This window comes from Oratosquilla oratoria, chromosome 9 (assembly GCF_046742065.1).
Source record: "Oratosquilla oratoria isolate Oo_2021 chromosome 9, ASM4674206v1, whole genome shotgun sequence".
Lineage (NCBI taxonomy): Eukaryota > Metazoa > Arthropoda > Malacostraca > Stomatopoda > Squillidae > Oratosquilla > Oratosquilla oratoria.
Genome location: NC_134785.1, coordinates 13720053 through 13745331, shown reverse-complemented (window position 1 = coordinate 13745331; position 25279 = coordinate 13720053). Strand labels below are relative to the sequence as shown.

The following is a 25279-nucleotide window of genomic DNA, read 5'->3' as shown; positions in this document are numbered from 1 at the left end:
CTGTGTATTGCTGCATTGCTTTTGACCTGGGCAGCGGGTAGGAGATGTACATGACTTCATCCAAGAGGAGCTAAGGTAATAGGGAAACAAGGGTGGTGGATGGGAGTGGAATGGGCCTTTGACTTAGCCACCTCCCATATAAGGGAGAAGCCCTTGGTACATAGATATAGAAATAATCTATATAAACCTTCCCATTCAAAACACGTACCTATATGCCTGGTTACTCCCCCACCCTCTAGTTTCATCTGCCATGCCGTTGAGATACCAAATACCAAATGACAGTACCTAACCCTAATCCCTCACTTTAGTCTGTAACAGCAACACGGATGGCCTAAGCTCTGTGGAGTATGTTATACAGAGTAACCTGTTTTGTAAAATCTAAATCCTGTCCCTATACCTCAGTTTTTGTTGCTGAACTATTAGCCGTTGTTGTCACCTTGCACTACTTAAACACACACACCTCGCCTGTATATAATAATTTCTGGCTCACGAGCCCTAGAAGTACATGGTTAAGATATATTAAGAAAAAATACTAATTGCTCAATTGTAAGATGCAGCAGTGGTTTCATCTGTGCAAATTAAAAGGTGTAAACAAGATGGAGACATTAAAATGAGCAGCGACTAATTTGGTTTCCAGCCATGCACTATCATCTGAACGAGGACAGATTACTGTAGAACACCCCCCACCCACTGCCCGACGCAGACTCCAGGAGTGTTATTGACTTCATCCAGTCGGGAAAGTCAATGGATGACGTCCACTTAACGTCAATCCAACACCTGCTGAACCTCTTGCAATGGCAAGAGAAGTCGTAGGGTTTCACTAGATTCCTGAGAACACTATTGCGGATGATGCTGCAAAGGATCATCCGCAGGCTCAGCAGGATCACACTGTCCCCGTCACTCATAATCACACAGATCAAGGCCAGATTGATGGGCAGTGTCGACCATAGCAGATTTATTGCTACTTCGGACTCCGCACTGTGGTTCTGGTGTAGTGGCGGTATTCCATCCTCCAACACCCCGACCGCGTCTGAGACAACTGTCTCCCATGCAGACCGAGCCGGGACTGATGACGTCACCAACGCGAGCGGAAGCGCACGCGCTCACCAGGTCTTGCAATTGGCCCATAGACAATCAGAAGACTAATCAGAAACCGGAACCTGACTGTGAGCCGCTACCAAGATTCAAAATACGGCCTCTTGCCAATGGAGGGTAGAACAGTCCCAGTCTCCAGCCTCAAGTCTCCTGCCCATACCTCCAAAGCCATGACGCCACGAAATAAATACCCCTAATCGCCCGGTGGCAGAAGCCCTCTTTTATACACTACTACCATCTTTTCATTTTTCTTACAGACATTCTTCCCCTCCCGCAAAAACCGAAGCTTACCTAGCAAATCGCAATTCGCAGAACAGCCTCGTCACCAGCAACAGCAACAACTCGACTAGCTATAGAGGCCTCTCTCCTAGCATCGGATCGAGGATCCAAGATCTCCCCCTAACACCAGATCGAAGACCTCGAGCTCCAGACCTTGGTCGCCTTTCATTCCAGAACACTGCACTACCTCGTCACAAAGTATGAGGCCTTCCACCTGCCTCCCGGTGGAAGGATGACATCTATCTTCCACAGGATCCACCTTGGATATCGTCATGGGTGGCAAGTGTTACAAGCAGAGAGAGGCAGTGCAACAGCCCTTCCACCACTTTATGCTAGAGCAGCGTTTCTCAACATTTTTTTTTACCTTTGTCTCAAGGAACCCCTGCGCAAAATGATCAAAAACACATATACTATATCTTTCACATTTTATTTTCATCGTAATAATAGTTTAGATAGGATGATGTCTATATTACATTATTACAATAACCAAGAATATGTGCGTGTGTTGGTATAACCAGAAAACATAGAGGTGGGGGGAGGTTGTAAAACAATTGCTCAAAACTCAATTCAAGCATTAACTCAGATGCGTTAAGCATTCAGAGAACAGCCAAATAAACAACACTGGTGAATAACGTTTAAAAATATAACTTGAATATTCAGGAAAAAATTAATTTGACAAATAGAAAAAAATGCTCAAGAACTGGGGAGAGGGGGGGGGGGGGAAACGTCGAATTCTGTCTCCCCAGGCTTTGATGACGGGGGTGTTTTTGTACAGATGTGTAGACTTCTGGAATAGCCTAAATGATATAGCCCAGGCTGAAACTATATGTGAATTTAAAACTAGGTATGCCAACTGGAGACAGATAAATACATCGGTTCAAAGGCGCCAAGTCACTACAGTTACGCGACTAAAATACTCATGAACTTGAGTTATATATGTAAATCAACAAATGAAGTAGGAAAGTGATAATTGATGAGGAAAAAATATGTGCTGTCACAACCTTAGATCTAAAGTCTATATTACTGCATGCGCAGTGTATGTCATGTAATATTCATGAAAGGTTTCCGCTTCAAATTTACTATGTAAATGTATTTTAGATAAATATTCCTCCTATAACTCAGAGTCGATATAAAGGAATATTGTATAATATTCTAGTCAAAAGCAATTAATACCACAGTTTTTGAAAATGGAGAAGTAATGAAGCGTGAAAGTTTACATCCAGACGCCAAGTGGCAGTATTTTGATTGGTTCTTGGAAAGGAAATTCAAATTAAAAACTATATTACACAAAACTATATTTTAATCCAAAATTATGCATAAACAAATTAAAAAAAAAACTGTAAATGGTTTATATATATTACTTCTATAATTTATAAAATATTACAAATAGTATTAAATTTCAATAGAACTGAAAGAATCTTATGTCATCTCCATACCTGGTATGGGTATAATAGTTTTCTTTCATGTTTGTGAACACCTTGATAATTATTTTAGTCAATCACAGTTGTTTCTGCAACTGATTTTATATTTTTTAAAACCCAGAGGTTATAGAAATAAAGTTTTACTATGTTGCTTGTGTGATCATTTTGACAATTCTTGCTAGATATTCTTTTATTTTCAAGTCTTTAGTAATGTATATTCATTTCAATTATTTTGTAACAGTTGCCTTTTAAGTATATCATATAATTATGGAGCTCAAGAGAGTATCATAAAGCTGTCAAGTACATAATACTTTGTAGAAATACAACCGAAAGATACTATTTACTTATTAACACTTATATGTGAGCTATCTCATACTCTATAAGAACTAGTCTTATCGTCAAATTTTTCAGCGCAACTGGTTTGTGCTGTTACCGGGCCAGCAAATACTAGCGTTTTATCTTAATCACCCAAAATGAAGTGCTTACTTGTTTTGTTGTTTATGAAAACTATTTGTGAAAGCACAAGCAATGCAGCAGAAGTTTTAAGGCCTCGAGGGGTATCTTTATCATGTAAGTAGGGTAAACATTTGTATGGAGAGTTCGTACTTCGTGTCCTGGTTATTTGATGTACACGATGAACTATAAACATGAATGCATTGTAAGAACTACCAAAATGTGTTGAATATCCTAGGTGTTTCTGGGTTTGGTCTGATAGATATCGTGGTCGAGAAATATTTTGTATGTGTAGAAATGTATATATAATGTAAATATTTTTTGTTGTGTTGGCTGTTGCGGAACGACTGTCCACGACCACGAATATTTTTGTCCATAATGATAGAACCATTAGAAACGCCAGCTCATTTTGTGTATTATTGGTACGTGGTGTAGTTTGTGGAGCATGTTAAAGAGCGAGATTATTGTTAGCGTAGGTGTTTAATGATAGGTCATTATTCAAATTTACCAATTCTTCAATGGGTTTCTTGGCACGGGTTTTTGTGTTTGTTTGAGTTTTTGCTTTGTTTTCAGTTTTAAATCTTGAATTAAGATTATAGTCTAAAGAAGATTGCTGAGAGAGTAATCACCTAAAAGTTTGACAAAATCTTTAGCATTTGACAATTTGAAACAAGTATGGCCTAGAATAGCAACAGAATAGAGGGCAAATAAAATCACTCTTGCCAGAACATTAGAAAGATCAATCAGTTCTTTGTCCTAGATGTCTCATACAGGATACTCTCAGCTTGCAATTAACCAGTAGAAGCCATTTGATTGGTGTAGGGTCAACTTGGCCTATCACCAACATGGCCCGTCTACTCAACCAAGTCAGCCCACCTTGGTTAAGTAAGGTTAGGTTAGGGTAGACGAATTTATCATACTTTAATTTCTTTGACCACATCTATCAAATGAAGATGGCATCTCAAGCAGCCGATGGGTCGAGCTGGCTGGCAAGCATTAAAATCACCAATGACTTGAGTCACTTGACTAAGAAATGTTATGTTCTCTGAGTATGGTTAGGGTGGGGAAATGTAGGATCGGTTGGTAAGAATAGTGAATTGGACCCGTTACGGCAAAACATGGGTCACTCTAATTTGCGTCCAACTGCATCCAACGACAAAAATATGCTATTTATACACATTAATTTAATGTGTATTAAAAATGTGAATTAAAAAAGTTTATTGTTTATAATTCAGAATTTAATGATTAAATGCTAAATTATAAACAATAAACTTTTTTAATTCATTTTCACTTATATCTGTCACATGGATTAAAATAAATTGTTCTGTTAGGTCATGCGTCCACAGCATTGTGGTTGTCGTGGTGGACACCCCATTGAACATGTTGAAATTAAAAGATAAATATTATTTCAAGTACCCAATCTTATATATATTTTATGTCAATACTGATATTAATTTCACACGATCCTATTTTTATAAAGCCATCAGTTATAGAATTATAAACTCAAGGTATGCATTGGAAATGTTTTCATATGATCATATTTTATTCATGTCAATTACAAATAATTACTAATGATTAAAACAGTTACAAAATATATTATAAATCACAGATATGCATTGGAAATGTTTTCACATTATCATATTTTATTCATGTCAATTACAAATAATTACTAATGATTAAAACAGTACAGGGATAGAACTACAGGTAAACGTCGACTTACGATGGCATTAGGTTTCGATAGAGCCATCGTAAGACGATCTCATCGTAAGTCGATCCCCACTCTGTTCCGTGGTCACTGTACCTAGCCTACCTGTATATTAACCACCAGAGATACTGAATATAGCCTATTAAACATGTACAGTAGTTTATTTAATTATTTTTATCCTTTTTACCATATTCAAACACTATAATATGTATTTTCAGTACGGAACTTAAATCTCGCGGGCAGCAGCCAATGCCAGCCGTACGACGTGACGTAATAATACTCGCATCATAAAATATAGTCACCGCTTATATCGATCGTTCTCTCTTTCACCCGCGAATTTTGAAAACCACAGAGAATGAATCATTTGAGAGAATGTAAAAACACAGGGGCGACTACAATAAATATAATCAAGACGCCGATATGGCAGCGTTGCGAATCCACTTGCTCCTCATGACGCCTACGTGTGCGGCACCGTATGGAAGGGGTTCAATTATCATATCGTCGTCGTCGTCGTCATCGTAAAGTCGAACAATCGTAAGTCGCGGCCATCGTAAGTCGACGTTTACCTGTATACCTTATAGCACAAATCTACTCTGCCCTTTAGACTCTATATAACAAACTACCATAAAAAATATTCATTAAACTGTATAATATCACATATATGTATAGGCACAATTCATTTTGCAGATAAGGTAAATAGAATTATTATATCTTATTTCTATTTTCAATTTTTGGTCCATGGCCCAAATGTCCACCATTGGGTCGTATTTTATTCATGTCAATATCTTGGGCACCAGAAATCGTCTTTTTCCATTTGGTTGTGCTTATGTGATGTAATGAACACAGCAAGTATTGGTCTTGGGAGCACAGAGCATTCATAAACATGATGTGTTAAGTAATTTATGGCTTGTAATAACTACATCAGTTTTGAAAGTAAAATTTTTATTTCTTTTTCAAATTGGATCTTGCAAAGAATTCCCCCATCATGTAATGTAGCAATGCTTTGTTTTCCATTGTTCTTTCTTTTATTTCCAATGTAATTAACAAAACTATCTCATTCCAAGATCTGTATGAACAGCTAACGCTGCATCCCCCTCCTGTACTTCATCTATCTTGTATGAAGTTGCAATCACAACTTATGAAAATGCAGACATTTTGTTTCATGTCAACCTTAATTGTTATTGCGGTACGGAGCTGGGTGCATTCCGGTTTAGTTTGGCCACGGTTAGCACTTCAAAACTATTAAAGCAATATAGGTGCTGGTATAGTATGTGGCCTACCTTTTGGACATGGCCTACGAAATTTTTCTTTGGTATAGTATGTGGCCTACTGGTCTTTTATTTCAGTATGAACCTATCTTAAGCTTTAATAGTTTGGGAGTGCTAACCAGAGCCAAACTAAAATGGAATGCACCAAGGAACACACCCAGTTCTGTTTAGGTAGATTTGGTTTTGGATGCTGTTGTATAGTTGCCAAAATTAAAAATTTATTTCATTAATTAAAAAACTGAATCCATTCAAACGCTCAACCAATATCCAAGATGACTTACATCAGATGAACATTACATTTGAGCCATGCTCCAATGAAATCAAAGGATACTTGAAAAGTATGCCCTCATATTTACTTAGGATCAATTGTAGAATTTCCCCACACATACACTGATAAAGGTCCAAAGTGCTCCACCATTGCTCTGTGCCATCACTCAAGTCATGATAACATTATTTTCATTATTCATTTTATGTTTTGGGAGAATTAATGGTGGTGATAGTAACCTAACCTAACCATTAATGCTCCCAAACCATAAATTGAGTCTTAAATTTTTTTTTACTTTGACCTTAGTGATGGCACAGACCAACAACAGAACACTTAAGACCTTTATTGATCACTGTGTGTGTGTGGAGGGGGATTCTACAATTGATCATGTATTTATTTTACTTCAAGCAAATTTGTCAGAATTTAGAGATTGAGCAGCTCAAGAAACATCTAGGAATTTTTTTTTGTAGGAGGTGCAATCAGGGATGCCGATATCTTTGAAGGAGGGTGGCAACAAAACTCCGAAAAGCAATTAAAAAAACAGGTATATTTATTTTCTTTCTTCTACAGTGGCCTCCTTGTATGATGCTTCAAAAGAATTTCATTGCCTCGATGGAAGTGGGATGGTACCTTTTAAATATGTGAATGACGACTACTGTGATTGCCAGGACGGAAGTGATGAGCCAGGAACGTCTGCATGCCCGAATGGTAAGCTTATCTCCATCATTGTCTTTGTTCATTTATGATATGTACTTATGCATATTCTTCAATTTAGAGTTTGGTGTGGATTTGTCCATCCATCAATCTGTTCCTAGTCACTCATGCAGAATACTCACTGCTGTCAGGTAAGGTATACAATTGCCAGAACTATAACTAGTTTGAATTAAGGGATGTTACATTGGAAAATATTTAAATACTTGTTACATACATACACCAAAGGCTTTTTCCCCCTTATAAGGGAGGTAGCCAAAAAACAAAGGCATAAAAACCACTCCCACACATTCCATCCCTAACATACTCCACTCCCCTCCACCCTCTTCCCTCCCTCTTATCTTGGCACCTCTTTGTTATACTTTTTAAACTACAAAAAGTAGCAGTACATACATATATACAGATACCAGAGGGACTTTCCCCCTTACAATAGGGGTGGACAATTCAGACCATACACCCGCCTTACACCCCTCTGAAAACCCATTCAGTATCCTCCCATCTTTGCTCCTCATCAGTGAAGGGTCATCCTAGTCTTCTGCCACTCTTCTAGGGTCATAGGCAATGCAGCAAGACATAGCACTTCCTCAACAGAGTTAGATCAGAACCCCCCCCCCAAGCCACCTCATTATATGACCGTTCCAGCACCCCCTATTCCCATGGGAAATACATGGAGAAGACAAGGAGAACAATCCTTTGATCCGTGTCATTTTCTCATCTGTTTACAAGAGGCTGGATGACCGCATCACAGATAACTCTCCAGGATATAACACTTCCTCCCATATATACTATACAACACATTATGGTAGTTGTACACAGTCATGCATACTGAGCTACCAGAAGAGGCTGGATGACCACATTGTGGACAACTGCCCAGGATGTAACACTTCACCCCATATTATTCAACACATAATGGAAGACTGCATTATACACAATCACGCACACAAACAACACAACATACACTCCATAAAGGATTTGTGGAAAAAGTCCATTCTGGCCATGGCATTCCTTGGGGAGATGGGACTGCTCGGACAGACAGTCTAGGGAACAACAACAACACAGTATACAGTACAAGGGATTTATGGAAAAACCCTGTTCCAGTCAGGGCATTCCTTAGGGAGACGGAACTGCTCAGCCAGACAGTCTAGGTAACGATAGCAACAGCAACCACTTCCTGTTCTTTCTTACCTTTTACACCATCTTCCTTACATGACAGACTTTTTCTTGCAATTGATATCCCCATCACCTCATCCATCCACTTTATTTGTTTTCCCCTCAAGTTGAATGTCTTTGTTTTGTTAATTATAATGAACAATGCTGTGATGGATTGACAGTATTTATTAAACTATTCATATTAAGCCAGAACAAGAAAAAAAAATCGCTGTTTTTGCATGCAGGAAGCTTCCATTGCACCAATGCTGGCCACATTCCCCTTAATATTCCTTCGTCACGTGTGAATGATGGAGTCTGCGATTGTTGCGATGCGTCAGACGAATACAACAGCAACTCTGGATGTGTCAATACGTGTCGAGAACTCGGGAGAGCTGCACGGGAAGAGGCAAGAAGAGCGCAGGAGGAACAAGCTCGTGGTTACCAGCTCAAAGTCAACATGATCCAGGAGGGTGTCAATATAATTAAGAACAAAAAAGTAAGTAAAGGAAGAGGATGGGACACAAAATCTGTGCTAAATACTTCCCACATCAAAACAACACGATTTATCGATACTCAAAGGCCAAGTGTGTGTCACGACCCACGTCATAGTTTGGGAATAGAGGCAGTTCAAGCCATGCAAGTTTGTAGCAAGGGTATATTATATGGAAGTCCCTCCTTTGAAAAGTCCTCTATTAGGACAAACCATCCTAGCCCCCTCAGAGAAGAATTTGTGAGGTTAAACTGAATCAAGACTACTTAAAACTAGTTTAAAGGTTTAGGCTCAACCCAGTAGAAGATATAGGGTATGATAAATTACTAAGGTATCAATAAACTATTCCTATTCAAGGTCTGGTTGAAGGAGGGAGGGAGGAAATTGAATGACTGTTAGAAAAATATTAAGATTTTTGGGACAACTGATGGGATTGGAATGGGTGGGAGTAGGTGTGTACCTTTGGTTTGGCAGCTACTTCTCTTATAAGGAGAAAGACACCCATAGTATATAGATAGATAGATCTTTGTCTTTTAATTTTTATTAAATACAGATCTATGGTTGCTGTAATTCTAATAAAATATTGGTCAAGTTGACTATGATAGTAGATTTGCGTAGCTCATTTTTCTCTTGTCTTGTCTTTAAATCTTTGCCTCAGAGTAAGATTGAAGAACTGCGTTCATCTCTGGCCGAAGCAGAAGGAGAGCGTGGAGAAAAGGAAGCCGTCAAAAACGAGGCAGAAGAGAAAGAAAAAGCCGCCCTGGAGAAGTATAGAGTCATAATGGAAGAGAAGGATGCGGCCAAACGAGCGGAGGAACAAGCCAAAGAGGAACAGGAGGCAAGAGAAGCATTCGCTCACCTGGATAGCGATGCAGACGGCATCCTCGTTGTAGACGAACTTATTTCTCGTAGCATGTTTGACACCAACCGTGATGGTCAGGTCACTCCAGAAGAGGCAAAGGTGAGATGTGCTTGCAGTGTATTTATCTAGAAGACTAAAATATTATGAATTTACCCATTTTTTTCTAACAAGCCAGATTTAGTGGGCATTCTAGTTAAGCTGATCTTTTTATTCAGGGACTTATCTGATTAGTACTTATCTTTACTCGTAACTTTACATTGTACAAAGATCACACACTTGTACTTATACCTGTGGTATGTAATAGGAAGAAGACAGAAGATAAGGGTGAGTGGAGAACAGTTGTATATGGATGATGCTGTGATGCATGGAAGGGATTGGGTGGGGGCAGGAGTTAGGGAGTGGTTATGTGTAAATGATATTTTGATGCAGCCTGAAGGTATTTCGCCCAGTCTTCTCTTTTTCTGCATGAGGGGATGGAGAGGGGGTTGTCACCAATTAAACGAAGTGGCCTTGCTGTGAATGTGCTGTGTCTTGCTGCATTGCTTTTGTCCCAGGGCAATGGGCGGGATGCAGGGATGACCTGTCATCCAGGAGGAGCCAAGAAAAGACGGAGGGAGGGAGGGGTGGTGAATGGAGGCGGAGTGGGTGGGGATGTGCCTTTTGACTTTGGCTTCCTCCCATGTAAAGAGGGAAAAGTCCTTGGTATATGTATGTATGTATATATGTAATAGTGAGTTGAAAAGAAAGAAGGAATGTTTGGGGATCTTCTTTTGGTGGTTGTGTAAGACAGGTGTTAGGGAGAGTCTGTAAACACCTTCATCTCCATCTAGAGGTGCAACCCCAAGGGGCTGATGCATGGTCCCTGGACCAGGAGCAGGATCTCTTTATCAACCTTTCTGTCGTGTTACTAGAAGCTCGTGACGTAAACAGCATCCTGAAATTTCTCCCCAGAGAGGCTTGTGGCATAATCCAAGGACCATTACTGGCCACTGTAGGGTTGTTGCAGGTTTTCATGTGTTGAAACTCAAAGCAACAATTATAAGAATTAAGAATATACATCTTATGATTCTCGAGTAGCTAGAATGTCCAGTGTTAGCCGGAATAAAAGATGTAAAGGACAGGTAGCTTCTTTTCCTAGTTGCATTGATTTCGTGGCTGATGATAGTCCAGTGTGACTCCACAACTTGCTTGTAGGGCAGTCCCCCCCCCCCTTTTTTTTTTTTTTTTTTTTTTTTCCTCATAACCCCCGAAAATTTGTTACCTTCCCCCCTGGGGGGTAATTTACCCCCAGTTTGGGAACCATTGCTCTGGGGGAATAAAGACATAGTGCAAACTTTTACCTATTTCGTGTCTTAATGCATCATGGCCAGTGTAGACCTACTGCATTTGAGACAAGCCACTTGGACAGTTAGCTCTTCTGGAATACAGGTCCAGAAGTACAGACTCGCTACATTTGAGATAAACTGCCTGGATAGGTGGCCCTTCTGGAATGCAGTTGTTTTGAGCTGACCATGATACGTTAAACAAAATTGTTTAAGTTTGTGCTACTCCATGGTTATCCCCTCATCCCTCCAATTCCATCTGATTTGTTGTATTTACCTAATTGTATTATACGGGAAGGGGAGCTATGCTCGTGGTGACCCGTCTTTGTATCTCGCAACATCTAGTTTGTTCATAAATTCTCTGTGCTCGGTTTGAGGTAACTGTTCAGGAACAGTTATGTGTACATTGTACAGAAGTGACTGAGAGCTGGATGAGGAAGGCACGTTAATCCTTCCCCTATGAGGGGGAGTGGGTGGGGGGTGAGGGAGTATGTATGAGAAATGAATTAACGCAGCCCGAAGGGATTTCTCCTTGTCTTCTCCTTTCTGCATGAGGGGACAGGGAGTGGGGGTCGCCAAATTAATGGAGCGGCCTTGATGTGGATGTGCTGTGTCTTGCGACACTGCTTCTGACCCAGGGCAGTGGACAAGATGCAGGGATGACCTGCCATCCAGGAGGTGCCAAGATAAGAGGGAGGGAAGAAGGTGGAGGGGAATGGAGTATGTAGAGGATGGAATGGGTGGGAGTGGTTTCTATGCCTTTGGTATATGTATGTATGTATGAAAGGGGTCACATGTAGATGAATGAAATGTCAGGACAGCAGTCAGGATAAATAAACAAGTAATGACTGGTATGGAATGGGTTAATGTAAAATACCATTGATACCATACCATACCATATACCAAAGACTTTTTTCTCCCTTACACAGGGGGTAGCCAAAAAGAAAAAGGCATAGAAACCACTCTAAAACTGCATAAAAATGTTCAATACTGAGAATTGTTTCTCTATCAGTTCTATTTACGTGAAGAAGAGAGCGTAAACTTGGAGACCTTCATAAGCACTACGTGGAAGATGATGCGGCCGGTTTATATGATGGACCATCGAAGCTTCATACCTCCAACCATGACTCCACCTGCTGAAGAGGAAATCCCAACTCCACCAGAAGAAGAACCAATGGTAAGTAAATAGAAGTAAGACTGAGAACATATTTGCGTTTTGATACTTCTGTGTAGGAAAGTAATGTGGTTCAATTTTCTCATGGAAAAAGTGAATGGTATAAGGAATGTTCTCAGTGTATTGCTGCCTCACTTAAAAAGAAAAGCATATAGATTGGTGGAAAATAAAATTGGTAAGCGGCAGGAAAAAAGTGGTCCGTTGTATGCCTGAAGTATTTGTTAGCCTATTGGTTAACCAGGTGGTTGTAGTTGGGTTCTTTAAGGCTACAGTTCTCATGCAAGGGAGATCCAGCGCAGTGGATTAATTAGATTGTAGTAAAGACCTTTCCATTATTTTCATCATTCTTGATGCTAGAGTTTGATGTTGGTAGAGTTGTAGAAAATGTATAGATAAGAGTAGGTAACTACTTGTCACTTAACTCCCCCCCACTAAAGAATATTGGCCTGGCACAAACATTTTATGAAGTTAGGTGTAATATTGTCACTCCCAAGTCCTGTTGCATCTACTGTACACTTGTATCAAAAGTATATATCTGTCTCCAATTGCACAGTACCCACATAGCATTGATCTGGTAACAGAACAGACACAAGGGCCTAAGATGTAGTAACCATAAAGACAATACAGAATACATTCTTACACTGTTGCAGTCACTCCAAAGAACTCCACAACAAATTTTTACCGAGTGACCTTTAGATTGAATCTGTGACTAAGGGTCTCAGGTCTCATGACAGAACCAGGTCAACAGACTGAAGAGTTGTTTCAGTTATGGTTTTTATTTTGTGTTTATCAGTGAATTAAGGGTGCATTTCTACCTAACCAATTCTGTTCTAAATAGGAATAATTAAAGTTTTAGCATAGCTTGAAACCATACAAAATTAATTAAATGATTAAGTCACTTTTATTGTGATTGTAGTGCAGTGTAATATGTTGTGTTGTGTATATAGTGACTGTATCATGGGCTTATGGTGTCTGTTATATGGCTAATTATGTTAGTGTTGTTTAAAGTTTAAATGCTGGGTGATGATCTAAGCATAGACAGGCCTATGTTAATTGTGTGTGTGTGTGTGTGTCTAGTGAATGTTTTCATGTTTTGTGATGTTTGATGTAATATCAAGTTTGTTGGTTGTGAGACCAGTGTTTTTGTGATTGTGTGTGTGTGTGTGTGTGTGTATGGTTTTATGTATAGGGGTGTGGGAGGCTAGTAGTATGTTGCTGTAGATGCGTGTGCAAAGAGTTGTGTGGAACAATTCTTTTGTAGCTTTTTACGATAAGGCATAATTTGTAGTGTAAGTTAGAATAGTAACTTTCAAACCAGAGCAGTAATCTTTTCCCTTTTCCTTCTACTTCTTCTTCCTCGTCATTTTCTTCTTCTTCCAATGTAGCCTGAAGAAGAAGAAGAAGAATATGATGACATGGATGAAGAAGGTGAGATAGAAGGGGATGAAGACATAGAAGAGCTTGATCCAGATCATGACCCTGAGGTAAGTTGTTGCTTGAAGAAGTACCTCCTCATAGGACCTTTTTATGTTCTTCCCTCTGTGCTTAACCCTCAATTGGGCTCATGGAGTTCTCAGGAGCTGTGTACTATATTAGACTTGCTAGCTTGGCCCTGTAGGGTGAGCATGCTGAGAAACAATGGTGGCCACTTGCAATGCTGAAGTTATGTCACAAAATTAACTCACCTTTCTTTGTGAACTAACTTTAATCTTGATATCCCAGGCAGAAGGAGCTTGTGTTACTTATGGGTAATTAACATTCTAACATTGTTGGCATTTATATGACACTGTTGGCACTATTTGCAGGTGTCTCGTTATGTCAATTCACGAGCTGATTGGAATTTGATGTCGGTGAGATAATTGACTAGTTTTGTGGCTGTTATTGTTGTGTAGCTTGGAGATCTCTGTGGCAACCAATTATTTTATTTGGTCACTTGCAAGCTATTGTGTTGTTATTTTGTAGAGTTTTATTTGTCCATGTGTATAGTAATGTCTTAACTCTACTAAATATAGGTGGTGTGTTTTCTTTGTATGTTTCATCAACCGATTCTTGCATCAAATGTACTATTGGAGTCATTATTGCCTCGAGTTTCTTCGACTGAAAACCTACAGTTGTGAGAATTGGCAACAGATCATGAGCTCTGCCATAGATGTCTACAGGAAGACATGTTAGACTGATGTATTTATTTTATTTACTTAACATACAGGAAAGGAGCTACTTATTGTATTTACGTAACGTACAGGAAAGGAGATACATGTGTTGGCTCTTGGATCTTTCTCCAACTGTTATACCTAGGTTTCAATTTGCTTATAGCTTTGACTGGATTGGGGACGGAGAGGGGGGGTAGTCGCCGATTTAATGAAGCGGCCTTGCTGTGGATGTGCTGTGTCTTGCAATACTGTTTCTGACCCAGGGCAGTGGACAAGGTGCAGGGATGACCCGTCATCCAGGAGGTGGTAAGATAAGAGGGAGGGTGGAGGGGTGTGGAGTGTATTCAGGGATGGAATGGGTGGAAATGATTTTATGCCTTTTCCTTTTTGGCTACCTCCCTTGTAAGGGGGAAAAGCCTTGGTATATGTATGTATGTACATGGAAAACTCTTTGGCTAATATTATTCGGACACTGTCTTCAACATGTTCCCATGACCTCATGATGCCCTCCTGTCCCAAGTACAATAACTAAAAACGCATCGAAAAACAAACAGCAGGAAGAAAGAAAACCGGAAGAAGAAAATACAGTAGATGGGAAACCCACAAACAAATGTGGTGGACACAACCATTGTAAACTAAAAAAAAAGAAAAAAAAATAACCCACTCCTTACCCATGAAGCAGTTAGAGCAACCCAAGGAATAAGTATCTTCAAAATAACAACATGAGCTCATTAACTCCAGAAAGAGATAAAAAAAAAATCAAACCAGCCATAGATGGCATTCCACCCATCCACTCTTTTTCCGATGAACAGGTGGAAAGGTCATTGAAGAAATTGAAAACATCTCATATGACAAGACCAGAGAAGATCTTTTATATCCATATGAAACACCTTGATAATGATATGGTTTAACGTCACAAACTCCCCTCTAATGGAAGGCTAGGATGGTCCCCCTCACAGAGGACTTTGCGGCATGGAATTTAATGAACTATGCCCTTGGTTCAACTTCGCCGATGGCAGGATTCGAACTGCCATCCCCTCGACCTTCGCCGCAAGTAACGGACAAAAAGAAATCCCATGAGGCTGCATCATTTCCTTGTCCGTTTTTGCAGCACTGCTTCTGACCCAGGCAGTATTCAGGGGACTGATGAACCTTCATCTACAAGGAACTAAGATAAAAGAGAAATGGGTTATGGGTAGGAGTGGAATGGATGGGGGTGGGTGCATGGCATGGTTGGCTACCTCCCTTATAAGGGGAAGAATATTGATATGTAGATAGATTTACAATAACATTCTGTGCACAAGTATCTTTGCCTGTTCCCTTCTTTCCTCAGCACTTTTTTTTTTTTTTTTTCTGCATGAGGGGATGGAGGGGGAGTTGCCAATTAAATGAAACAGCCTTGCTATGTCTTGCTGCATTGCTTCAGACGCAGGGCAATGGGCAAGATGCAGGGATGACCCGTCATCTAAGAGGAGCCAAGAAAAGAGGGAGGGAGGGCTGGTGAATGGGAGTGGAGTATGTGGGGATGAAATGGATGGGAGTGGATTTATGCCTTTGACTTTGGCTACTTCCCTTGTAAGGGGGAAAAAGCCCTTGGTATTTGTATGTATGTATGCATATTGTGATGCATCATCATACATCAGGCAACCTAACATGTGACCATACAGGATAATGATAGTGTATTGCTTGTATAATTTTTATACAGTCATTACTTTTGGGACATATTGGTGCCTGTATAAATGTATGGAAGACAAATCATGAGCACAAGGTAACTTGCAAGTTAAGACATTACTACATGGTGCAAATTGGTAGATTTTATTTTTTATTTATTTATTTATTTATTTTTGCTAGTTTTTATTTATTAATATTAAAGATCATGTGCATGGATACAACTTGGGGATTTTGTGTATATATGTTCTGTAAAACAATACATATGATACTGTTGTGTTACATTATTTTTGTTGAGAATCTACAAGCTAGATCAAAATCCATCATGGTATATTTAAATGTAAATAATTTCAAGTGTTATTTTATGTTAGAACTACCAAGATCAAAGAAGTTATGTTAATCTATTTATTGAAGAATTAAGATTATATTATTTAACTTTAGTTAACCAGGGCAGGGCTTTATGTAGTGTGCATGTTAGGTGTAACTCAGTAGTCATGTGTTGGATAGAAAGCATTTTGTCTTCTGCGTAAAGTTTGTTTATGTGCACTGGGAATGCATTTACTCACCAGTGGAAGAAGTAAGGGATTACTTGTTGTGAATAAGTGAAGAAACAATAAAATGTTTCACTGCCTATCATTTGTTGGGATGAATATATAATTTCAGTGAAATTGATCTTAACAAGCTACCATACATGTAATCTTACCCCATACTGAGAATTGGTTTCATAGTTATATGCAGTCAGTATTTGTGGAACTTAATTGGCTCCCCAATGGACCAGCCATGTAGCATTCTTCCGTGTTCAGAGACATCTCCACTTGTGAAGGAACTCTAAGGATTACAAAGGCGGAGCATGCCGACAGGAGACCTTTTGGTCTATAACTAGGTTGGATGCAAAGAAAAATATATAATAATGATAAAGAAATAAGATATAATGAAATAAAACAAATCAAATAACATAAAAATTAGAATTATATAGATAATAATAGATATTCCCCTTGACTTTGCCCTCCCTATTCTCCTTACTTCTCGCCTGTACCACTCCCAGAACACCACCATTTCTTATCACATGTTCCTGTGGTAGGGAGATGAGAATGCCATCACCATGTTCCCATGCATGTCGTAAAAGGCATGCCTATGTTTTCCACCACCCTGCACGAAAATGGCACTTACGCAAAATCACCCAAGGGAAAAACACTGGTTGCCTGAGATGCAACCACAACACAGAGAACACTGCCTTATCCTGTACTGCCCAACGCTCACTCCATGTGGACAGTAACAGAAAATCTCTTTACTGAGTAACTTGTTGGTTAATGTGGTGTCTGGACAATTTCCTTGGGGCTCTGGGATTTGTGCAAGTGAGAATCAGGGCCAGATATTGAATGATCAATTAATTTGTTGAGCCTTAGAGAGGAGATCAATAGGAGAATGCTAATAAAGTTTGGCTTTTGGGTGGCCAAGAGAAAAGATTGTCATAGAAATGTATAGACAGGAGAAATGTTAAGATAAAAAATGAAGTCTGAGGGTGAATTTGAGCGAGAGTCAACACAGGAGGTAAGATGAACTTGGGTAGTAAAACGGAAAGACTTGGAGAGCGTACGAATGGAAGAGGAAGAGAAGTTGATATTTGGGTCATCTGAAGATGAAGGGAGTATTGTACATGTGCCACCAACTGTGTGATATAGGTGAGTGCACGTGTTTATCCGCACCAGTGCTTTAGTTTTATGTCTAACCAAAACGGAACCAGGTAGATGTTTTACAGTTTGATCAGTTTTACCAGCACACATCTGAAAGGAGTAATTGTGTAAGAGTATATCTTAGAACATCTATCTGTTGTGGTTGCATGGTTTTATAGATTTGTTCTGGTTTATGGAAACTTGTTTAGCTCGGAAAGGATCCACATTAAATGGAGGCGTAGTTAAAGGGGTTCACCATTCAGTGACATGAAATTCTTACTCTTTTGTTCAGAACAAAATCTATAAAAGATTACTGCAATATTAATGGTTTCATTTATGTTTACAGATATCTTTATTTTGTTTTTTGTATTAGTTTTTATTTTACTTTATATCAGTTGTGCTCAATATGTATCAGAATTGTTTTGATAATATTTGACTTACTTTGGACAACAGGATGAAGGTGATGATGATGATGATTATTCTATGGGTGACGGGGACGAAGAGGTAGAAGCTACTGAAACAGACGAGATTAAGTACGACGACGAGACTCAACAGTTGGTTGACGGTGGGTACTTGTTTTGCTCTTTATACACACGTTCTTTGTTGGGACATTAGGATTACATACATACCAAGGGCTCTTTTCCCCCTTACAAGGGAGGTAGCCAAAAAACAACGGCTTAAAAACCACTCCCACCCATTCCATCCCCTCCACCCCCTTCCCTCCCTCTTATCTTGGCACCTCCTGGATGATGGGTCATCCCTGCATCTTGTCCCATTGTTGGGACATCAGGATTACCCTTCTTTAAATGGATATCATAGTATTGTTTTCAAATAAAATAATTTATTCTTTGAAAGGTGGGGCTTCTTACTGAAAGAATGAAGAGTAAATACCATTGCATTTTCTTAGTCTTGCAGGGTTAAAATTTATTATATTTATTTTTATAGCTGCTGAAGCTGCCCGCTCAACATTCACGGAAAGTGACAAGAGAGTGCGGGACATCACCAGGGAAATAAAACACATTGAAGACACGCTTAACATTGATTTTGGTCCAGAAGAGGAGTTTAGAATATTGGAAGGCAGATGTTTCGAGTATACAGATCGGGAGTATACCTACAAATTATGTCCGTTTGATAAAGTAAGTTGTTATGATCTTTTATGTCTTAGTTGCAACCATCCTTTCATATGACTGATGTTTCCATCAGCAGGTTCATGTGCATGACACCTCGTGTATTATCATGTGTTAAATGTTCTTAATGTCATAGTTTCTTTACTTTACTTGTAACTTTCTCGGCTGCTTTTAATCCGTAGGCCGTGCAGAAGCCTCGTAGTGGCCACGGGGAAACGCGGCTGGGGCAGTGGGGCTTGTGGACGGGTGAAGAAGACAAAAAATATTCCAGCATGAAGTACACTGATGGCCAAGGTTGCTGGAATGGACCCAATCGCTCAGCAGAGGTAAATGTCTTTGTATTCAGTTTTAAAGTATGCACTGTTGTAGGTGAATTTGCAGAAGTACAGCATATAAGGAGTGCATAGCATTTATTTTATATAAAGAGCTGCATGTAGAAGGGGCCTAAACACCATGATTTGGTTCTCTTTACTGATATTCTCACTTACTTGTCAGGTTTGGAACCGCTGATATATTTAGGCAAGAGGAGCTCAATGGATGATTTGCCCTTATATACCAATCACATTACTAGTCCATGTGCACAATTTTCCTCCTTTTATTTTGTGCCCATTTCCATGGATTATCTGGGCTTCATTTTACATTTCCACTTAAGTACAGTGAAAATTTTCCTAAATGGTTCAGTTGAATTTGATAAACATTTTCTTTTCTCAGAGTACCAAACATGAACCTAATTTGATATTCTAGAGATTGAGTGAAGATAGTAATGTTTCCTTTTATACATACATGCCAAAGGCTTTTCCTCCTTATACAGGAGGTGGCTGACTCTTATGTACACATTAAAACCCATTTAATGCTTCATCCATCTCGGCACCTTTTGGATAAAGAGTTCTCCCCCTTTTCTGCTATGCTGCTCTGTATAATTCCACTTTACAAGGGAAAGGGAGACAAGTGTGAGTGTAGTAGTTTCAGAGGGATCAGTTTAAGTGTAGTTGGAAAGTCTTATGGGAGGGTCTTGATTGAGAGGATTAGGAGAGGAACAGAGGGAGTAATTGGTGAGGATCAGTGTGGGTTTGGGACAGGTAGGGTGCATGGATCAGATTTTTGTGGTAAGACAGATATGTGAGAAGGCTTTAGGAAAAGGTAAGGATGTTTTTTGGGCCTTTGTGGATTTGGAAAAGGCTTATGACTGGGTAGACAGAAAGGCAATGTAAGAGGTATTGCAGATATATGGGATAGGAGGAAGGCTGATAAGAGCAACCAAGAGTTTTTACGAGAGTAGTAGAGCCTGTGTTAGAATCAGAAATGGAAAGAGTGAGTGGTTTGAGGACTTGGTCAGGAATATGTTATGTCACCATGGCTGTTCAATTTATACATGGATGGGGTGGTGCAAGAGGTAAATGCAAGGGTAATGTGTTTGGGAATGGAGATACATACATACATATACCAAGGCTTTTTCCCCCTTCCAAGGGAGGTAGCCAAAAAGGGAAAGGCATAAAAACACTCCCACCCATTTCATCCCTAAATACACTCCACACCCCTCCCACCCTTCCTCTCATCTGAGCACCTCCTGGATGACGGGTCATCCCTGCACCCTGCCCACCGCCCTGGGTCAGAAGCAGTGTCGCAAGACACAGTACATCCACAGCGAGGCCGCTTCATTTAATCGGCGACCCCCCCTCTCCGTCTCCCTTTGCATATAAGGCGAGGACGGGGAGAAATCCCTTCGGGCTGTGTCAAAATTTACTCACACATACTACCCCACCCCCCACTTCCCCGCCCAATCCTCCTCCCGCAGTCACAACATCATCCATATACAACCATTCTCCACTCACCTCTGTCTTCCGTCCTCTCCCTTCCTTCCTCAACAGACATTCCCCTCTTCCCCAAAGCCCCCTTCACCCCATCCATCCACCTCATCCTAGGACGTCCCCTCATGTTCACTCCCTCCACATCTGCCTTCCATACCTCTTTTACTATGGAGATGGTTAAAGAAAATGGAGATGAGCCAGTTGTTATTTGCTGACAACACTGCACTAGTGGCAGGATCAGAGGATTGATTGAGGAAATTAGTGTCTAGGAAGGTGTGCAAAAGAAGGAAGTTGAAGATAAATGTGGGTAAAAATAAGGTGATGAGATGTACAAGGGGAGAAAGTGACAGCAGTGGAAGTGAGTATTGAGAGAGACTGGAGGAAATAGATATTTTTAGATACTTGGGTGCAAATATGGGGAAAGGGAGGAGTGGAGGTGGAGGTAGAATGTAGATTGAGAGAAGCAAGTAAATGCCTTGATGGATTAAAAAGTGTAATGAGAAATAGACTTTTGGGAATGGATGCTAAAAGGAGATTTGTATGAAGGAGTGATTGTGCTGACAGCTCTGTATGGGGCAGAAACATGGAACATAAGAAAGGAGGAGTTTGAATGTGTTTGAGATGAGGTGCCTGAGAAGTATGATAGAGGTTACTAGGCTGGATAAAGTGAGAAACGAGGAGGTGAGGAGGAGAACAGGGATGGAAAGGGAGTGGGGAGATAGGGTTGATGAAAGAGTATTGGGATGGTTTGGACATGTGGAAAGATGAGTGAAGAAAAATAAGTAAAAGAAGTGTGGAAGGAGTGAATATGAGGGGGGACCAAGGATGAGATGGATGGATGGGGTAAAAGGGGCATCGGGAAAGAGGAAGATGTCTGTTGAGGAAAGATGGGAGAGGACAGAAGATAGGGGTGAATGGAGAAGGGCTGGGTATGGATATGATGCATGAGGTGGAGTGAGTAGGGGATGGGGGGGTGAGGGAGTATGTGTGAGGAATAAATGGACGCAGCCCAAAGGGATTTCTTCCTGTCTTTTCTGCATGAGGAAATGGAGAGTGGGGGTCATCAATTAAATGAAGTGGCCTTGCTGTGGATGTGCTGTGTCTTGTGACACTATCTCTGACCCAGGAGAGTGGGTGAGATGCAGGGACGACTCGTTATCCAAGAGGAGTCGAGATAAGAGGGTGGGAAAGGGGGAGAATGGGAGTGGATTATGTGGGGATGAAATGGGTGGGAGTGGATTTTATTATTATTATTATTATTATTATTTTTTTTTTTTTTTCATTATTGTTATTATTTGTTTTATTTATTTATTTATTTATTTTTTGGTACTCCCTTGTAAGGGGGGGGAGAGTCTTTGGCATATGTATGTATGCCTTGAGTTTCCCTGACTGGAAACCCACAGCCTCACAATGACTGGCAATGGCACTTTGGTTCTCTCATAAATCTTGAAGAAGAAACATTGGACTGTTGTCTGATTTATTAGTGAGGGACTGTTTCTGTGTCATCTCTTTGTATTAATAGAGTGTAGGGGAGAAGTCTTTTTTTTATAGACGTGTAAGGTTAAAGTTGTAATAACAGGGTTATATCATAGTTGATACAGTACATGCAATGAACTTAACTTTTTAGACTTTGGAGCTTTTTATTTTGAAGGTTTTCAGTTACAGCACATTTGTTAGTTTATGTTCAACAGATTGAATTTTCTTTTTTTATTCAAGATTCAGACGTTGGAGGTGAGGCTGTGTGGTTGAAGTAGAGTGTCTCTACTCTTGTTCAGTTAGAGATAAAGTTGTATTGAGATGTGTATAAATATATATATGTATATATGTATATATATATATATATATATTTTCTTTTTTTGGTAGATTTTGTTTAATGTATGGTAATTGTTGGAAGATAGTAGGTACTATATACATACTAAGAACATTTCCTGTTTGTACAAAAGAATATATGCCCTAAAGTTGATAATTTTCCCTTGCTATTAGTAATACAGATTTTGCACTGTATGAATTATGTCTCCTATTCTGCTATTATTAAAAGTTATGTGTTGAAACTAGGCATTAAGTATATGTAGAAGAGATGTAATTACAAATTGGTTTGAAAAGTAGAGGTTGGTAGGGGATGGGCTATATAGTCAAAATGTATATTTATATATCTCGAACTCTAATATGTATGGTGGCATGAATTTAGATATTTGAGGGACCGTTGCTGGATCATTGGGAGGCCCCCTTCTGTCCCGAGTTTATTGTTTAGCTGAGTGAAATTGTATTAGGCTGAAATAAATTGAAAATGTATGACACAGTGGTGAAAGGGGTTGGTAGTAGTAATGTGATCATCATGTTTCTGTTCTTTTGTCGCAGGTACGACTCCTGTGTGGCGTGGAGAACAAGCTTGTTGCAGTGTCTGAGCCCAACAGGTGCGAATACCAGTTCGTGTTCCAAACTCCAGCCGTTTGCTTCAAGCCAGAACCCTTGAGTGAGGAAGAAATAGAGCATACACACACAGAACTTTAGTGTAAATGTCACTTCCTAAGCATTGTTCTGTTGCAAGATTTTATGAATGCCCTTGAAAAGTATTACAGGCTAACCCCAGTTTACAAATGCTCAAATTATTATCATTATTTTTATGTTAATGATAAAATTCTTAGTTCCTTTGTCCAGATGGATGAATGCAGAATTTGCATTTACGAATTAAGATCTCAGGAAAGAACATTGAGAAATGCATTAAATAAAATAGTACAGTTGACGTTGCTGATCCTTTTTCCCTCTACTCAAACCTAATGGACCCAACAAGCGATGGCCATGTACCAAATCACTACCATTGTTCAAAAGTGATCACATTAATACACTTCACTAGCAAGGTTTGTAGTGCATATTATGATGCATTATGTATAAGAACATAAGAAATAAAGGAGACTGCAAAAGACCATAAGGCCTACACTAGGCAGCTCCGTATATACATGATTGCAGTATTTATGTATGTTTGGCGCACTCAAAATTTTGTACCTGTGTTGTACAGTTTAGGAGTTTTAGATATGTTTATGGGAACATGTCTTTATTTATTTATTTATTTATTTTATTTATTTATTTATTATTTTTTTTTTTTTGTAAGATTGTGATTTATTTGTAAATATGGGGAAGCCTGTATTTTTTTTTTTTTTTTTTTTTTTTTTCTCCAGAATATATCATATCAGCCTTGTTAGATACATGGACTGTAACTTTCTTGTGAGTGATCCTTAAAATGATCTTGGGCAAATGTTAAAAGGAAAGTCTCAAACAACAGTGACACAGGGTTCAGAGGGACAGAGGTGTTTATGTAGGAGTCATTCTTGGCTACTTGTAGTAGCACTCCGGCCACTAAAGGTTCTGCAGGGTGAAAAAAAGATCCACTGTACAAAGTCACCGTGTGAGAATTCCCCCAGATAATGGCCGACATTCCATGCATGGCAATAGTTGTTTACACGTTTAATTTAATTGTTATAAATGGGATCAATGTCCAGTGATGTCTGTCTTATACATGCATATATATATATATATACACATATGCAAAGTAGCACTTGGAAAAAGAAACTAACGAAGCAGAGCGCTTTTGTATATTACATCTTCAGTGCAAAAAGTACTGAAGATGTAATGTACGAAAGCACTCTGCTTCATTAGTTTCTTTTTCCAAGTTATCTATTGTGCATAAGTGAACACATGTACCTGTGTTCTTGTTAGCATATATATATATATATATATATACATATATATATGTGTGTGTGTGTGTGATGTTTTGCGTGGGTAATGAAGGCTGATGGGTTGATGTAATAAATTTGAGTTTCAGTGGGGTAGAGCTTGATTGTAAACATCACGTATCGATAATGTGGTGAAGAGGAGGATTTTATCTTTGCTTCTTCCCCAGGATCCTACCTGAGAGCAGTTTTGAGCTGATTAACCCGCTCTAATGAATGATAGGAAAATGATTCCCACCTATGTTCAGCCGCCACACTTTGTGGGTAATGGCTTTATGGGGAAAGATAAGAACCTTGAAGGTTCTTCCCAGGTTTCTAAGTGGGTTCCTTTGGAGGTCATATATTTTCTCATTCTCTCACTTTCTCTCTCCCACATTAAGAAGTTTTAATGACAAGAACTGCCTAGATGTGGTATACTAATGGTGAGGCCATCTTTGATGTGATAGGATGCCCAACCTGGAATTATTTGTAGTTGTGCTGTTTTTAAGATGTATTTTCCAATCAATTTTTGTTCAAAAGTTCATTAAAGATATTAAAATTATCTTTGAATATTCCCTATGACCTTTTACTCAAATAGTGAATGCGTATCGTTTTGTGTGAAATGTGTACAAAAAAGAATTGAGGCTATGAAAAATGTAACTGATATAAAGGATAAAAAATGACATCTTCAACTGTTTATACGGATCTCAGTGAGACACACCACAACACCCTTCAAATCATACAAAACAAAGCCCTAAAAACAATTACAGGCTGCACAAATACATCACCTACAGACCATTTACACCATGAAACAAAAGTCCTCAAAGTCAAGGACCACCTCGACATGAGAGGCACACAAACACTTGCCGCAGCCACCACAAACACATCACACCCGCTACACTACATAGCAGAACACCCACACACACCAAGAAACATTAAAACTACGCCCAAA

At 39.4% G+C, this 25279-nt stretch overlaps 1 protein-coding gene across 2 annotated transcripts; it reads left to right on the top strand.

Annotated features, from left to right (window-relative positions):
* Positions 1-3127: 3127 nt before the first annotated feature.
* GCS2beta (glucosidase 2 subunit beta) lies at positions 3128-24901 on the top strand. Of its 2 annotated transcripts, XM_076190059.1 has the most exons (10): positions 3128-3365; positions 7057-7194; positions 8592-8842; positions 9495-9797; positions 12033-12197; positions 13580-13678; positions 18139-18250; positions 18631-18821; positions 18995-19138; positions 22979-24901. In XM_076190059.1, the coding sequence occupies exons 1-10, from the start codon at positions 3269-3271 to the stop codon at positions 23129-23131; spliced, it is 1653 nt and encodes a 550-aa protein (XP_076046174.1). In that variant the 5' UTR covers positions 3128-3268; the 3' UTR covers positions 23132-24901. The 2 variants fall into 2 exon arrangements, with proteins under 2 accessions (XP_076046174.1, XP_076046175.1); XM_076190060.1 differs by lacking the exon at positions 13580-13678.
* Positions 24902-25279: the final 378 nt, after the last annotated feature.